This window comes from Eurosta solidaginis, chromosome 5 (assembly GCF_040869045.1).
Source record: "Eurosta solidaginis isolate ZX-2024a chromosome 5, ASM4086904v1, whole genome shotgun sequence".
NCBI classification, from domain to species: domain Eukaryota; kingdom Metazoa; phylum Arthropoda; class Insecta; order Diptera; family Tephritidae; genus Eurosta; species Eurosta solidaginis.
The window spans coordinates 90886665-90906148 of record NC_090323.1 but is presented as its reverse complement, the minus strand read 5'-3'; the positions used below and the strand labels follow the sequence as shown (position 1 = coordinate 90906148).

The 19484-nt window shown below is 36.3% G+C and overlaps 1 protein-coding gene across 3 annotated transcripts in view; it reads left to right on the top strand.

Annotated features, from left to right (window-relative positions):
• LOC137253437 (limbic system-associated membrane protein) overlaps positions 1-19484 on the top strand; it is a 795865-nt gene that overhangs the window by 526854 nt on the left and 249527 nt on the right. For 2 of the 3 annotated variants that reach the window (XM_067790350.1, XM_067790352.1), the window contains exon 4: positions 391-660. The exons of the other annotated variant lie outside the window; for it this stretch is intronic. In XM_067790350.1, coding sequence (XP_067646451.1) covers positions 391-660 — 270 coding nt within the window. The remainder of the gene's footprint in view (positions 1-390; positions 661-19484) is intronic. 3 annotated transcript variants of the gene reach the window in all.

Genomic DNA, 19484 nt, shown 5'->3' with positions numbered 1-19484 from the left:
CTTTTTAATACACGTAAATACTGGCTGGTACTACTCAAAAAGTGAAGTTATGTAAATGATTTCACGTTTATTATTACAGTATGATCACACTAAACGAAAAATGACACTGATGAGAGCACAATCCCAAAGCCGTTTTACTTTTTTAATACACGTAAATACGGCCAATAGAACTGCTCAAAAAGTGAATTTATATAAATAATTTGTTATTAACACGAAACAAAAATGACATTGATGATACGACAACCCCAAAGCCGTTTTGTTTCCAAACCTAATTAGAAAAGAAATGACTTAAAATCAGTACGAATTATTTGCAGACTAATAATAGTTAACATTTTATAAAATATTAACGTTCATTCTTCCCTTATCCCTTATATTTTTTCTTGTTTTCAGTACCGCCAACACTTCGTTCGATGCCTTATAATGGCCAGGTGACAGCGCGTAAAGGCAGCACTGTTACTTTGGAATGTAAAGCTTCCGGAAATCCAGTACCGACTATTTATTGGTTTAAAAAAGATGTGTTTTCTGGTCCCACCCATCTGTCAGACAGTTCAACTTTAGTACTGGAGAATGTTGACAGGCACCACGCTGGAGTTTATCAGTGTTCAGCTGATAACGGGGTAAAGGAACGAGTTTCAACGGATATACAACTAACTATATTATGTAAGTACTCGTACTGTTATTATTATACGGTTAGACACTTAAGTGCCACCTTTTTTTGTACTTTATGGACCCAAACAAATTTTAATGAGACTACGGAAAATTAATTTTTAGAATAAAAAAAAAAAACGGGACACAATTTTCGGCATAGAAACAGGGTTCCTAAAAATCCACCCTTGTAAAACTTAGTATCAATGATTTCTAGTGAATTCAACGATCCGTAATTGAAAATGTTCTTTTAATCGGGAATAAGCGGACCGGTTTGTATATTGTGTAACTGAAATCAAATAAAAGCAAGTTTTATAAGCTTCCCTGGTACTCAGCTGAGCTTAAGTAGTTAAAAAATTTGAGAAATAGAGTTTTCAAGAAGTATAAAAGTAAAAATATACCAATTTTGAACTGTTTTGTTTATGAAGGAATACATTTTATGTTTTAAATAAATCATTATATGAAAACTGATGTACTAAGTACTTCGGGAAGAATATTAGCATCGGGTAATATATTGAGAAGAATATTAGTGACACAAAGTGATACTCACATCACTAATCTGATACTAAGTAAATAAATCCACAACAACAATAAAGCAAGCAGTCACTTGTATCTACATAAACCAATCAATCATTATGTCTACACATATGTACGTACACGCAGCGGAGAGAAAACGCACAAACACATGCGTATATCTTATCTGAAATGCTCACAAATGTAGGCAATAATTTGTGCAAGTATAACTCACATATACCCGCGCATATGAGAAGCTATACGTGCATCTGTAGTTATAGCTGGTAATTTTATAGCTGGTAACCGAGTTAAATTCTAGAAACGCCTAGAAGTATACCGGGGAAATGACAGAGTATAAAAGAGGTAAAGCTGAGAATCAGTAATCAGTTTGATTTAAGCACGCTATCTGTCGAGAAGTAGAAGTGTTATTGTGAAAGTAGTCTAATAAAAACCATTTTGCATTATTAAATATTGAAGTATTTATTCAACAGTTTAGTGATTTGAACGTTAGCAGAAGGTTGCAAAAAAGCAGAAAGAAATCATTAAATTCATCCATTTATAAAATATGTATAGTGCAAAATTGGTTTATTAGTACTTTTATACTTCTTGAAAATCCCTATTTCTCAAATTTCGGGTACCCCGATGCTAACCCAGGGACGTCCAGTCCCAGGGCCCAACAGCACTTATGTTACGTTAGTTATGTTGTTGTTACGACCAAGCTATGTTGTTGTTGTATTAAAAGTACTTCACCCCATTCAATGGGCACGACCACTCAAACATTTTCATCAAAGTCCTCTAACTGGCTGTTTCAACAGGGGCGGACCGTAGGTAGATAGGTGTTAGACGCGTAGGTTCCACATTACAATTGAAAGGACGATTGTGGCCACTTCGAATGCAGGACATACATTACATATGTTGGGGTTGATTCTTAACAAGTAAGAGTTTAACCTGTTACAGTATCCAGAAAGAAGTTGGGCCAGGGTGACTCGTGTCTCCCGTGGTAAAGTGCTTACTTCTTCTGCAAGGGTGGGGTATTGCATGTTAATAACGGGGTTCACCGGGCGTATCCTGACAAAGGCGTTTACCGATTCTGTGTGAATTTGGCTAAGGGGCTGCTTATGCTTGCCTGGATCCAACGGCTGTGTTGGCAGGTGCCGGATCTCGTCATAGTGCTTATGGAGAAGTTCCCTTAATCCCCGTGGAGGCGGTGCTAGATCAAGCAGTTGTTTGCTAGGATGTCCTGGTTTCTGACAATTAGGCAAAAACTGCTTGTTCAGCATTTCGTTGTGATCTTTAATATTGAGCTCTTTAGCGTCACTATGTAGGTGGTGTTCGGGGGTCATACGGAGACATCCGGTGGCAGTTCTGATTGCAGCATTTTGACAGGTCTGTAGCATTTTCCAGTGTGTATTTTTAAGACCAGGCGACCCAACTGGTGACGCGTCACTCATGAGCGGCCGGCCAATTGTTTTGCACGTGGTTAGCAACGTTTCTTTATCTTTTCCCCATGTGCTACCGACAAGCGACTTGAGGTATTATCGAACGTTACCCCTAAGACCTTTGGGTGACTGACAGTCGGTAGTGTGACACTATCGACGCGTACGTCCAATATTTGAGACATATTGGTGGCAGTTTTGATTGCAGCATTTTGACACGTCTGTAACCTTTTCCAGTGTGTATTTTTAAGACCAGGCGAACCAACTGGTGACGCGTCACTCATGAGCGGCCGGCCAATTGCTTTGCACGTGGTTAGCAACGTTTCTTTATCTTTTCGCCATGTGCTGCCGGCAAGCGACTTGAAGTATTATCGAACGTTACCCCTAAGACCTTTGGGTGACTGACAGTCGGTAGTGTGACACCATCGACGCGTACGTCCAATATTTGAGACATATGTTCTTTTCACGTCGTAAACAGGGTGGCCATGGATTTTTTCGGTGACAATGCCAAGTTTCGCGAGGTGAAGAAACCGGAAAGATCGGGGAGATAGGTGTTTATTTTTGAAACTAATTCATCAATTGAAGGGCCGGTTCCTATTGATATAATCGTGCAGTCGTCCGCATAGGAAATGATTGTAACTCCTTCTGGTGGTGAAGAGAGTTTTGATATGTAGAAAATAATCAGAAGCGGAGATAGGACACCGCCCTGTGGAACCCCCGATTAATTCTTCTAGGTTTAGAGATTTCGTTCCTAAATTGAGCGGACGCCTACCGACAATTCAGATAATTAGCAGACCATCTTTTTTAGACAAGAGACCATCTTTTTTAGGAGAAGATTTGAGCCTTCTACGTCTTGGAGTAGCGTGCCGTGGTTGATTGTATCAAATGCTTTTGAGAGGTCAAGTGCCACGAGCACCGTCCTATGATGGGGGTTTTCCTGATTTAATCCGTAATTAATCTGAGCGTTTATGGCATTAAGCGTGTTGGTGGTGCTGGGCATTTTGTAGAAACTATGTTGGTGCGTGGCTAGGCGAAGATTTGCCGTGAAATGAGGGAGTAAAACGGTTTCCAATGTCTTTGCTACAGCCGAAAGGAATGATATCGATCGATATGACTCGCCTTCGTTAGCTGGTTTCACAGGCTTTAGTAGCGGGATTATCCTTGCCATTTTCTATTGTTCGGGAATGACGAAGGATTCCAGCGACAGGTTAAAAACTTGTGTTAGGTATTTTACTCCCTCATCGCCTAGGTGTTTTAGCATTGGCATGGTTATTCCGTCTCGGCCTACTAACTTGGAGGACTTAGCATTTTCGATGGCTACTTCAGCCTCTGTGGTGGTGATGGTAATGGGTGGCACGTCGTGTTTATATTTATGAGTTCGTCTGTTAGCACGACGTCTGGCTTTGTCTACAGAAGAATTCATTATAAATTGTCGGCAAAAGGCGCTCGCGCATTTCTTCGAACCAGATAAAGTTTTGTCGCCGAGGGCTATATATACTTTATGGTTGTGTTTAGTTGGATTAGACAAGGATTTAACGGTTGACCACAATTTACCAACACCCGCAGAGAGGGTTTGCAGTTCCTTAGATGACCTAGTTATCCTCAGCCAAGGTCTATTCACACGCCTAGAGTGACGACGTATTCCCCTTTGCACTTCATAAAACTGCATTTAAACTGGGTAAACTGGGAAGATCACGGAGATAGTAGACTTTAGGAAACGGCACAACATCCGAATTTTTGTGATCCAAGAGATTAAGCTCACGGAAAGATCTGCTTTGTAGACTTGCTAAGGGTAAACCGTCTATAGAAAAGATAGTGCGAGGGGAAGTGCAGGCGAACTCGCATTTATAACCCACCACTCCGTGCAATATAATCTATATAATCCCGACATCAGCCGCAGGGACAGTGTGGGAACGCCAAGGCATATCTCTCCGGTCAGGCGATGCAAATTTAGAAATTACCAACATCTACATCCCTCCTGCCATCTGCTGCTCCAGTGGATATTGCCCTGACATCAGCGCACTACTCACTGCCGAAAATCGCATTCACATTCTAAGCGATTTTAATGCCCACCGCGGTCGGTGATATTATGATTTACAAGCAGATAGCAGGGGTGTGATAAATTTCGAAAAAGGAAAGTGGAAAGAAAATTAAGCATGCACAGACAAGCACTTTGCTGCACGCCCAATCCCACTGATGATCTTCAAGGGGAGCGTGTTTTCAGCAATTTCATTGAATCCACTCCGTCTCGTTTTATCCCCCCTAGGAGAATTCCGGAGAGAGCGTGAACTTATAAGACAACATGGCCCTGGCGACCCCCAAATAAGTGACATAAACCAAGGCATTAGAAATCTGGTAGAAAAACACAACCGATATGGGAGGAATATTTAAAAAATTTAACCTCCCTGCCGGTATAGGTAAGCTGTGGTCTACCGTAAAGTCTCCATCAAACCCGCCTTCAGCGATGAAGTGCGATAGCCAAAGGTGCCTTAGGGGGCTTAGAATATACACGGGGGTGAAAGGGCGGTATGGCCTAGAAGGTTTCATGTGGTCGTACCAAATCGTTTCCGAGATGGTCGGGCTATAACCTTAATGGTGCTTGTTACCGGATCGTACCGGATCTGCATTCGGCAAAGTACCATCAACATCTGTAACACTACTCAAGGCCTTTGTGGAGTGTCCTAATAGCTACAACAACCACAATATTAAGTGCTATAAGATGCGAATATATGTGTTTTTTCGGTAATATGTAAAGCATTTCTTGGGCGACAAATATAAACGGTAGGCCATCAGATACCAACATCACCACAAACATAGTGCGTCTCCTATTACTATCACAGAGGTTGAAGCAGCCATCAAACTTGCTTAAGACATTGGCAAAGAGGAACTGAAATATTTAGTTCAAGTCTTTGTCCACCTTCGTCATCCCTGAAAATGGAAAATGACGAGGATGGTACCGCTACTAAAGCCTGGTAAACCAGATAACGTAGGAGAATCATATCGCCCCATAACTCCCCTATCGCGAGTAGTCAAGACGCTCGAAGCCATTCTACCGCAAACCTGCGACTTGCCAATTATCAGCATGGCTTCCGAAAAATACATAGCACCACCACCTAGAGTTGCCGCGAATAGTTGTTATAGCGAATAGTCGAATACCGATTACTCGCCGTACACTGTTGCGAATAGTCGAAAAGCTCGTAATCACTAAACGCCTTAAAGGCGGCACATTAAAAATAACTTTTATTTCTATTAAATAATTATAAAAGGTCTTAAGAATACGAGTAAACTTACCGTTCATTTATTTGTTACCTACCTAATATTAGTTTTAGTTTCAAAACCCAATTGTTTCTAACTTTGTGAAAACTAAATGAACACCACCACCTGTTTCTGTTTATTCAGAAAGCCTATTTTCCGAGGCAGGTTTAATATATGAGGAAAAGCGAAACCGACTTGCTCCCGAACGTGCTTACCTGTCTAGATGGCAGGCATCGGTGCAATTCAGGAACGAAATATATAAACCCAGAGGAATTTAACAACAGTTGCCACAAGGTGATGCCCTATTCCCGCTTTTGTTTAATTTCTATATATCGAAGCCCCGCTCCGCTGAAGGAGTCACAATTGTATCCTACGCCGATGACCGCACCACAATGACAACAGGTCCCGTTCTACCTACCAAATCATCAGCTACCTTATTTACAACGGAGACAAAACAAATGTCGAGCATATTGGACATCCACGTCGATGTAATTACGCCACCGACTGTCTTACATCCAAACATAATGGGTGCGACTTTCGATGAGGATCTACATTTTGTCGACAGCACTTGGCGTAATGATAAAGAAGCTCTCATTACCACTTACAAAGCAATAAGATTGCATGCTACGCGTCCCCAATATGGTCACCGAGCCTAAGGAATACATATTGGAAGAAACTGCAGGCCTGTCAAAACACCGCTCTCTAACACCTTCGTCTTCTTATGTCCTCAAAACACCGTCTACACAGTGACACGATAGTACTTTTCCATATGAGGAAGAAATGAAATGCTGAACAAACCGTTTCTATACTCCCACTGAGACGCGCGTCACCCATACTCAACTTCGATCGGTATACTGCAATAGGCTAAACTCTTTTCAATTGCAATGTGGAGCCAACGCCTCCAACACTTATTTATCTATGTTCCACACCTGTTGAAACTGCAAGTTTCCCCGGACTCGCGTAAGAGGATATTGATGATGATTTGTGAGTGGTCGCATCTATTGGATGGTGGTAAGCACTGTTACAACAACAATAAGAGAATATTTAATTTGAAGCTATGTCTAGCATCGGGGGAATTCATAGAAGATAGAAAAATCCTTTCAATCATTCTTATTTTTGAAAGTGATAGTTTAAACCATAGACTTATATCGTATGTTGCTTAGCTCTTTTGATGTGGAGGACTAATGTTTAACATCTTATTTATCCAAATCAACACGGCTTATTTGCTGCAAGATCAATCTTTAGATCTTTACCGAGCACTTGAGTTCATGCTTTTGTAATGGACAGTGGACGGATTCGTTTATAAATGAACATTTATGTTCAAGGTCGTAGAGACCATAGACCAAGTTACAAACTCGTTAAGTGTCAGAATAATTAATATATCCCTGATGTATTTTACATATTTGCATATTGTTGCATAGGTACATATTTGGTGCATATTGTTTTGCATATTTCATGAATATTACATGTTTTATGAATATTTACATTAAGTATAAACCGATATCACTAAAAACCATGGTAATTCTATACCACAACATGACACTGCTAATAACCGTCCAAAAATATCTGAGATATTATGATTTACAAGGAGATATCAGGGGTGTGGTAAATTTCAAAAAAAGGAAAGTGGAAAGAAAATTAAGCGTGCACAGAAAAGCACTTTGCTGCCCACCCAGTCTCACTGATGATCTTCAAGGGGAGCGCGCTTTCAGCAATTTCATTGAATCCACTCCGCCTCGTTTTATTCCCCTAGGAGAGTTCCGGAGAGAGCGTGAACTTATAAGACAACATGGCTCTAGCGACCCCCAAATAAATGACATATACCAAGGTATTAGACATCTTGTAGAAAAACACAACCAATATGGGAGGAATATTTAAAAATTGTAACCTCCTGCCGGTATAGGTAAGCTGTATTCTACCGTAAAGTTCCCATCAAGCCCGCCTTCAGCGATGAAGTGCTATACACAAAGGTGTCTTAGGGGGCTTAGAATATACACGGGGTGAGAGGGCGGTATAGCCTAGAAGGTTTCATGTGGTCATAACAAATAGTTCCCGAGATGGTCGGGCTAGTACCTTAATGGTGCTTGTTATCGGATCGTACCGGATCTGCATTCGGCAAAGGACCACCAACATCTATAACATTACTCGGGGAGTGTCCTAATAGCTACAACAACCATAACAATAAGTGCTATAGGATGCGAATAAATGCGTTTTTTTTTCGGTAGTATGTAAAGCATTCCTTGGGCGACAAATATAAATAGTAGGCCATCAGATACGAACATCACCACAAACATAGCGCGCCTCCTATTACCATCACAGAGGTTGAAGGAGAAATCAAACTTGCTTAAAAACATTGGCCAAGAGGAATTGAAATATCTAACTCAAGTCTTCAACCCGTCTTTGTCCACCTTCATCATCCCTGAAAATGGAAAATGACAAGGATTGTAGCGCTACTAAAGCCTGGTAAACCAGATAATGTAGGATAATCATATCGCCCCATATCTCCCCTATCGCGAGTAGTCAATACACTCGAAGCCATTCTACTTCACCGCAAACCTGCGACTTGCCAATTATCAGCATGGCTTGCGAAAACTATATAGCACCACCACACTAGAGTTGCCGCGAATAGTTGTTATAGCGAATAGTCGAATACCGATTAATCGCCGTACACTGTTGCGAATAGTCGAAAAGCTCGTAATCACTAAACGCCTTAAATACGGCACATTAAAAATAACTTTTATTTCTATTAAATAATTATAAAAGGTCTTAACAATACTAGTAAACTTACCGTTCATTTATTTGTTACCTACCTAATTTATTTGTTACCTACCTAATATTAGTTTTAGTTTCAAACCCCAATTTTTTCTAATTTTGTGAAAACTAAATGAACACCACCACCTGTTTCTGTTTTTTCAGAAAGCCTATTTTCCGAGGCAGGTTTAATATATGAGGAAAAGCGAAACCGACTTGCTCCCGAACGTGCTTATCTGTCTAGATGGCAGGCATCGGTGCAATTCAGGAACGAAATATATAAACACAGAGGAATTTAACAACAGTTGCCACAAGGTGATGTCCTATTCCCGCTTTTGTTTAATTTCTATATATCGAAGCTCCGCATCGCTGAAGGAGTCACAATTGTATCCTACGCCGATGACCGCACGACAATGACAACAGGTCCCATTCTACCCACCAAATCATCAGCTACCTTATTAACAACGGAGACAAAACAAATGTCGAGCATATTGGACATCCACGTCGATGTAATTACGCCACCGACTGTCTTACATCCAAACATATTGGGTGCGAGTTTCGATGAGGATCTACATTTTGTCGACAGCACTTGGCGTAGAGATAAAGAAACTCTCATTACCACTTACAAAGCAATAAGATTGCATGCTACGCGTCCCCAATATGGTCACCGAGCCTAAGGGATACACACTGGAAAAACTGCAGGCCTGTCAAAACACCGCTCTCTGAATAGCTACAGGTTGTCTTCTTATTTCCTCAAAATACCATCTACACAGTGAGGCGATTGTACTTTTCCATATGAGGAAGAAATGAAATGCTGAACAAACCGTTTCTATACTCCCACTGAAACGCTCGTCACCCAGCTCAACTTCGATCGGGATACTGCAATAGGCTAAACTCTTTTCAATTGCAATGTGGAGCCAATGCCTCCAACACCTATTTTTCTCTGTTCCACACCTGTTGAAACTGAAAGTTTCTCCGGACTCGCGTAAGAGGATATTGATGATGATTTGTGAGTGGTCGCACCTGTTGGATGGGGGCAAGCACTGCTACAACAACAATAGGAGAATATTACCAATAATATATGGAGTTTCTGGACATACATAAAATCTCCTTTTGGAAAATTTCCCTGCCCTCGTGTAGCCACTCATGATTAATTTGAGGCTATATCTAACATCGGGGAATTCATAGAAGATAGAAAAATCCTTTCAAATCATTCTTATTTTTGAAAGTGATATTTTAAACCATAGGACTATATCGTATGTTGCTTAGGTCTTTGGATGTGGAGGACTAATATTTAAAATCTTATTTATCCAAATCAACACGGCTTTGTTGCTGCAAGATCAATCTTTATATCTTTACCGAGCACTTCAGTTCATGCTTTTGTAATGGACAGTGGACGGATTCGTTTACAAATGAACATTTATGTTCAAGGTCGTAGAGACCATAGACCAAGTTACAAACTCGTTATGTGTCAGAAGAATTAATATATCCCTGATATATTTTACATATTTGCATATTGTTGCATAGGTACATATTGGTGCATATTTTTTGCATATTTCATGAATATTTTTTTTTTACATGTTTTATGAGTATTTACTTTAAGTATAAACCGATATCACTAAAAACCATGGTAATTCTATACGACATTGTGGATAAGTACAAGTGTTCTGACTTCTTTCTGCAGGCACTCGCTTAAGTTAGCATAACGGTAAAATCTGGGTTGCTATTGTTGTTTCGGTTGAAAACGGTCAATTAGGGTTCTGTGCAGGGACGTAAAAGATAGAAACAGGGTTTATGTAGTCACAAAAGTGTTGCTCCTGTTACACAGCATTTTAATTTTTTTCATGGCGAAAATTGTTCAGTTCAGAGTTATTGATTTTCATTGAAAATTTTATTTATTACATTAGGTTACTCCTCTAAGTGTAAAAGGCATAGAAAACGTAGAGTTTTTCAAATGATTGTGAAAAACTTTTTAAACACAACAAAATATTTTCAATGATTTCTGTACCCAAGTTCATTATATTTGTGTAATACAACCCACACGGCATTTAGATGATTAAATTTTGAATTTCCCTACATATAAATACAATTTGATTCTTCTTTCTGACTAAATAATGAGTTATCATACAATTGAACAAAAGAAATAATCAAATATGAATACCTTTGATGATCAAAAACTGAAAATCATTTTTCGATCACGTTTTGGAATCATTTTTGAAGTCCTTTGATGATTAAATTTTAATATTTCATAAAAGTCAACAAAAATAATAATCAAATATGCTCACCTTTCGATGAACAAAAACTGAATATAGTTCTTCAATCACATTTTGGAATCATATTTGAATCAAATGTGTTTACTTTAGGTGATCAAACATTTATAATCATTTTTAATTCAGCTTTCTGAATCTTTTCTGACTATATTTGTTAACTGAATAATGAGTTTTATACTTGTTAAAATTTTACTTTTCATTGAAAAACTTATTTTTTTCACATACACACATTTTTTCAATCATGAAGTTCAGAAAAAATATGTATATAAAATGTTTATTATTAAGACATTCTTCAAGACAATTTAATGCAAATGCTGCTCATGCCCGAAGATTTCCCCAACCATTTCTCCACCTTCCCAGATAATACATAATAGTTGGACAATACAAAAGTTGTGAGCTATTTGACCAGGTAAGTGAAACTCTCTTGACATATGTACCTGGATATGTCTTCAGCATCCCGTACCGTATCGTAATTTAAGATATTGACGATCATAGCTGATGTTGGATGTTGTAGTCGCAGCTGAATATCGGTCAAATTTTGTTTGCGAGTGACCTGTGGTTCAAATAGCTCACTTTAGCATGCTTTCTTCCCCTGATGAAATAAGATTATTATGTAGTATCTTGTTTTGAATGAGATATGAAGAATAAATGCATCATAATCGCATTCAAAAATGAGTCAAAAATCTAAACCAAAACGATTGAAATATATTCACGAATATGATCAGAAAATGACTGTGAAAAGCAGTCAAATATTACTCTAAAACAATTAAAGCTCAATTTTACAATGATATCAAATATGAATAAAAAGCGTTTCGAAATATGAATCATAAATGATTATTCAAGAATAATCACATTTATGGTACATTTTTCTCCCGACGATACGCTAATATTCGAAGAAAGTATTTTGGTGAAAGTAACGCTGCTTTCAAAGATAAAAATGCTCTTTCGCACTCTACATCCCAAACGAATTCAATTCTTTTTCTACGCAAAATTTGGTATAAACCTTCTGTAATAGTTTGCAAACGCGACGAATCGTCGTACCGCGTCTTTATCAGTTGGCTTTGTATACTTTTTAATTGGGTTTATTTTGGAGTCGTCTGGCAACAAACCTTTGGCTGAACATTTATGACCTAAAAATGTAACTTCTGGTCGTAAAAAGTTGCATTTATTCGGGTTAAGTTTTATATTGAAAGACCTTAAGCCGAATGGAAGCACTTTCCATCTTTGAAAGACCTACAAGTATTGAAAACTTTTGAGAGATTTTTAATATGGTGTGCTTCACTGCAACCTATGACGATAATATCGTCGACGTACAAAAATGCGACATTGGGTGGTATACCCGAAAAAGCTATTGTCATCATTCGTGAGAATGAAGTAGGTGCTATTTTTAAGCCGAGTGGAAGCACTTACCCTTTAAATGCACCTCGGTCAGTGCTGAAAGAAGTAATGTCACGTGAGTCAGGATGCAAGGGGATTTGATGAAATCCAGAAAAAAGATCTAATGTGGAAAAATACTTTGCCCTGCCAAGATTGTCTAAAATATCGTCAACTCTAGCTAGTGGAAATTTATCAGCAATGAGTTTTTTGTCTACCGCGCGAAAATCTACGCACATACGATATGATTTTTGACCATTAGTATCTTTCTTTGGGACTACAATCAAAGGACTATTGTAATTGGAATAACTGGGTTCAACCAAATCGTTGTCTAACAGTTTATTTATTTGGCGAATAAAGACTTTTCAATAAAATATATTGTACGTAAGTCAAAACAAGTTTAGTATTGTGTTTATGGGGCGTGAAAGCTCAAACGTAAGTATCAACAATATGATAAATACGCCCAAGTATTTAGATGGCGACCGTGACCCGTGCCACAAAATGTGTGAGGGTGACTCAACCCAACAAGCAAATTAATTAATGAATTTCTAATTTCATTTTACATGCATAACCGTTTCAACAATTTCGAAATTAAAATTCTGTAAAAAAAAATTACAAAAAAAAATCAAAAAAAATTAAAAAACATACAAGAAAATTTGACAAACTTTAAAAAACCCTACAAAAAAATTTAAAAACGCGAAAAACTGCAAAAAAAAATTATAAAAATTTACAAATTTACAAAAAATGTAAGTGCTGGAAAAAGCAACAATGAATTTAACCACAAACATTTCTAGTTAAATACAAAATTTTTTTTTCATACGTTTCATATATATATGGTGCAACTAACGCATATGGTAGAACCGATGCATACGAGATAATCAAATACTACAAAAAAAGAAAAATCTACAATATTAATACAAATAGAAGTAATTTACAAAACGGAAATAATTTTTACAATTAAAAAAAATGGAGATAACTAAACAATTTAACACGGAAATAATCTTTGCGAAATTAATCAATACGAAATAATAGAAAAACTAATGCTACAAAAGGAACACTGTACCTTAAAATATTACATATTAAAACTACAGCTATATAAATACATAATGCTTAAAACTACAGCTATATAAATACATAACGCCGAAAACCAACAGCAACATCTTTATATGCAAGCCATGAGCGACGCACAGTGGCGCCTTTTGAGTTTCTTCTTTGCAAAAATCATAACTTTTGAACCAATAAAGATATTTAAAAAATTTAAAATGCAAATGAAAGCTAATTATTTGAAGTTTTATTGTGTGAAATTTCAGAATGTCACAGATACAGGGTGCTTCCAAAAATTCGTCAAATTCGAAAATTTAAAAAAAAATGCAAAAACAAAATGTTTTTAGAAAAAAATAAAAAAATAAAATGAGATTAGTCTTATAAAGACGTATTTAAGCATTAAATAAGATAAACTAATGATTTTGATAAGATAGCGTGGCGCTGCCCACTTATGATAAAAAATTTTATCTAAGTAGTCACGTAATCAATAACTACCAAAATCGATAGACGTATTGTTTCTTTTAAAGGGCAATACTTTTATAAAACTCAAATGTCCGTTTTTGATGCCACAATAACAAGGTGCTTCAAAATTCATCGTAAAATTTAACATGTTTTTTTTTTTAATTTACAAGCCAAATATGTATTTTATTAATAACTAAAAGTTATTGAAAGTGGTTCAATGAAATTTTATTTGAACTAAAGATTAAACAGCCAACGAATTTTGGAAAAAGGGAGTGGCACTACCCATTTATGCTAAAAAGTTTGATCTTAGTAACCGCTTTACCAATTTGTACCAAACTCGATAGGTTTATTGATTTCTATAAAAATTTAATAATCGTTTGAAGGCGAAATGCCTAAGCTTTAAAATAAATTTGATAAACTTTAGAGAAATGCAATAACGAAAAGTATATATTTATAAATTACTAAATTAATTCTTTTTTTTTGAAATAAAAAATTAACTTGTACATAGGTATCTTATTTTTCAGTAAAGTAACAAAATTGATTAGGAAATCTCTTTTTAATTGTTGTGATAAAAAGTGAGAAACTTATTTTATCTTAAGTTTTAGATGCATATTCTCCAAATTTGGGTCCATTAACTGGTTCATGGCAGTTTAAAATATTTAAAATTACTCCCAACCTTTTCACAATATCTCTATCAACTCCTGTTATGCGAACAGTTACTTCATCGTTTTCAAAAAATCTTCTTGAGGAGTTACCATCATTTGTATTTCCGTATCCATACTTTGGAAGTCAACTCTAAGGCCAATCTCTTTATAGAATGCATCCTGAATTATTATACTCAGTTGAGCAGAGCTCACATAGTATATTAAGTTTGATTGGATAACGGTTGGTTGTACATATATAAAGGAATCGAGATAGATATAGACTTCCATATATCAAAATAATCAGGATCGAAAAAAAATTTGATTGAGCCATGACCGTCCGTCCGTCCGTCCGTCCGTTAACACGATAACTTGAGTAAATTTTGACGTATCTTGATGAAATTTGGTGTGTAGGTTCCTGAGCACTCATCTCAGATCGCTATTTAAAATGAACGATATCGGACTATAACCACACCCACTTTTTCGATATCGAAAATTTCGAAAAACCGAAAAAGTGCGATAATTCATTACAAAACACAGATAAAGCCACGAAACTTGGTAGATGAGTTGAACTTATGACGCAGAATAGAAAATTAGTAAAATTTTGGACAATGGGCGTGGCACCGCCCACTTTTAAAAGAAGGTAATTTAAAATTTTGCAAGCTGTAATTTGGCAGTCGTTGAAGACATCATGATGAAATTTGGCAGGAGCGTTACTCCTATTACTATATGTACGCTTAATAAAAATTAGCAAAATCGGAAAACGACCACGCCCACTTTTAAAAAAAAAATTTGTTTAAGTAAAATTTTAACAAAAAATTTAATATCTTTACAGTTTATAAGTAAATTATGTCAACATTCAACTCCAGTAATTATATGGTGCAACAAAATACAAAAATAAAAGAAAATTTCAAAATGGGCGTGGCTCCGCCCTTTTTCATTTAATTTGTCTAGGATACTTTTAACCCCATAAGTCGAACAAAAATTAACCAATCCTTTTGAAATTTGGTAGGGGCATAGATTTTATGACGATAACTGTTTTGTGCGAAAATGGGCTGAATCGGTTGATGCCATGCCCAGTTTTTATACACAGTCGTCCGTCTGTCCTTCCGCATAGCCGTTAACACGATAACTTGAGCAAAAATCGACATATCTTTAATGAACTTAGTTCACGTGCTTACTTGAACTCACTTTATCTTGGTATGAAAAATGAACGAAATCCGACTATGACCACGCCCACTTTTTTGATATCGAAAATTACGAAAAATGAAAAAAATGCCATAATTCTATACCAAATACGAAAAAAGGGATGAAACATGGTAAGGTAATTGGATTGTTTTATTGACGCGAAATATAACTTTAGAAAAAACTTTATAAAATTGTTGTGACACCTACCATATTAAGTAGCATGAAAATGAAAAAGTTCTGCTGGGCGAAATAAAAAACCCTTAAAATCTTGGCAGGTATTACATATATAAATAAGTTAGCGGTATCCAACAGATGATGTTCTGGGTCACCCTGGTCCACATTTTGGTCGATATCTGGAAAACGCCTTCACATATACAACTACCACCACTCAGTTTTAAAACTCTCATTAATACCTTTAATTTGATACCCATATCGTACAAACTCATTCTAAAGTCACCCCTGGTCCACCTTTATGGCGATATCTCGAAAAGGCGAACACCTATAGAACGAAGGCCCACTCCCTTTTAAAAATACTCATTAACACCTTTCATTTGGTACCCATATCGTACAAACAAAGTCTAGAGTCACCCCTGGTACACCTTTATTGCGATACCACGAAAAGGCGTCCACCTATAGAACTAAGGCCAACTCCCTTTTAAAATACTCATTAACTGCTTTCGTTTGATGCCAATATTGTACAAACAAATTCTAGGGTCATCCCTGGTCCACCTTTATGGCGATATATCGAAACGGCGTCCACCTATGGAACTAAGGATTACTCTCTTTTAAAATACTCATTAACACCTTTCTTTTGATACCCATATTCTACAAACAAATTCTAGGGTCACCCCTGGTCCACCTTTATGGCGATATCTCGAAAAGGCAACCACCTATAGAACTAAGGCCCACTCCCTTTTAAAATACTCATTAACACCTTTCTTTTGATACCCATATTGTACAAACAAATTCTAGGGTCACCCCTGGTCCACCTTTATGGCGATATCTCGAAAATGCGACATTTATGCCCGAGGTTGTTTAACTTTATTTGATGTAAAAAGTGAAGTTGCAGCTGGGCGCAGGTAGACTTTATAAATTTAGGTAACAGAATAATTCGCAAATAACTACTCTTAATTTGACGGAGCACATATTTTAACATTTTTTTTTTGTCCATCAAAATTTTAAAAAGGGCCTAAAAAGGCATTTCGAAAAACAGGTATATCCGCCAACTTAAAAAAAAAAAAACAATTTTTTTTGTTTCAATCCTAAATTAAATTATCTTTAATTGTTATACAAGAAAATGACAACCGGCCACCTTATTTACTCACAAAACCATTTTAAATACAACGAAAAAGAAAACGTTTAAAATTTTTCCCAATGTTGAAAATTGGTCAACTTTGAGCGGCTCTACCTGATAAACTATAATTTTCTGTGAAAAAAGAGTTGTATATTCTGGATCCCTGGAAAATTCTACATGTATTAGATTTAACGAACGCTTTCATGATTTTTGCCATGCTTTAACGGCAGAGGCGCCACTGTGTGACGCAGCAGCAGCAGAACGCCAGCAAATTATTAGCAGACTGGCAGCGAATAGCAACAGAGGAATTCAACATTCAGAACATTGGGCAACACAGAAATTCGGCAGTTCAAATATGGGTATGGCGCACAGTGTGCAAACAGCATGTTACATGTAGACAATTACAAATCTCTTCAACTTTAAAATTTAAAAATCTCTTAATCTTACTTCTTCTTTAAAACACATTGTAGTTTTGAAATCTTTATTCTTCATATCACACTGTAATATTATCTATATGTAGCGATGCAGTTTCAATCACTATTGTCCAAGAAAAATTACTAAAACATTACAAAACACGAAAAAATACATTTATAAAAATTTTCTATGAATTTATTTCAAAAAAAATATATTTATAAAAATTTTCTATGAATATATTTCAGAATAATAATATGAAGAGATTTACAAGGTATAATCGAAACAGCTGTCGCCTTGTCCGTCCTGATGTCACGTTGTTTAAATTTTTCCCAAATTATTAAATAAAAATTAAAAAATTGCTTCAAATAAATGTTTTCATACATTTAAAAAAAAAGCAATATGGGCAATCCCCGATTATTAAAAATCATACAAACAGACAAAATTGGTTAATTCGTTGTAGTTCTATAAATAGAACGAAAACAGCAACAAAACCAAAGTTTCTTTGAAAACCGCCGTACCAAGCATAGCTTTAACACATAATTGCATACGAAGTATGCAATGTGTAAAAGATTAAAATATGCAAAAAGAAGGCAATTGGGAAAGACTTCACAACAGGCATGACGTAGCTGAATGCGTTTACAACCATTTCAACTATCGTAGGGGTGCGAGTTCGACTCCCACTCCCGGGAGAAAAGGCTTTGAAGAGATTTACAAGGTATAATCGAAACAGCTGTCGTCCTGATGTCACGTTGTTTAAATTTTTCCCAAATTATTAAATATGGGTCAAAGTTGGACAAAACCAAACTTAAAGTTCTCCATTTTAATCCATTCGGTCAAATAAATTTCCTTTTCTACTTTTTACCATTCGGCAATTTCAACTGTTCTAATCACAACTTCAAAAACATGCAAAATTCAATTCCGTTGATTCTAAATACAATTTTAAATAAAAATTCTAATCCTTGTAAACTTTCATTAAAATATTACTGTGTGAAATTTTCGTTGGTGAAAAATTTTTTTTTTGGTTTTTCCCCAACTCACCCATATACGTATGTACGTTTTCAAGGGTAACAATTTATTTTGCCAAACACAAACATGAGATTTTTGCGTTTGGAAATACGGTGCGTCCGTAAACAACAATACATATATTTTTTGCATATAGCGGTGGTTCCGTAAATAACCAAAGAGATTTTTTTTTTTGCGTAAACGGTGGTTCCGTGAAAAACCAATGAAATTTTCTTAAAATCCCGGTGCGTCCGAGGACATTTATATTACAATTTTGGAAAGATGCGGGCGCCCGTATCTATAAAAATAAAAACCATACAGTTTTGATAAAAACGATACGTCCGTAATAACACAAACACATTGAGATTTTTTAATAAAGCGGTGAGTTCGTTATCAACAGCCAAGTCTTTTCTACCAACATAAAATATTTTTCTTTGAAATCGAATTAAATCAAATTACTTTAATATACATTCAATTTAAATATTCGGTCTCTCATTAAATTGTCGGATAATTCTTTCAAATAAAAAATATTCAATTCAATTTCAATTTCTGTTAAACTTTCATAAGTAAATTCTATAAACTCGACTTTAAATCAGTATAAATATTTCTTCTTTGCTTTCTACTACATATGTTTCTTAGAAATAAGAAAGTAGTTCCCAAATTTCAGAGCAAGACTCAGATTCCGAAAATTCAGATTAAAATTCCAAAAGTTCTGATTCCGAAAATCTCGATTTTAAAAGTCCAGTTTTCGAAGGCTCAACCACATATTCGCCCAGTACAATCAAAAACCTTGTTGTTGGACTTTCTTTGTCCGGAGAATTTCACGGATTTGAGGAATTGCCCGAAACATATATTCCAACTCCTCCTAATTACGATACAAATATGGCAACTCGTGAGGAAAAAAGATCGTTTATCAGCATGTGTGCTGGTATTATGCGTGAAAATTATAGCGGTGAGCCCCTAGGTCTTGAATCTTTCATTAAGAAAATTGAGTTAATCGAAGAATTTGTTGAAGGAAATTTAACTGGCATTTGTATTTCATATATTAAATCCAAACACGATGGTAAAGCTCGAGAAGTAATACCAACTCAAATACTTTCAGTTAATGACATAAAAATAATTACGTAACCGTATAAAACCCGACAACTCCAAAGTTGTGGCCGGAAAATTGGAGCTTTGCAAAGTTAATAATAAT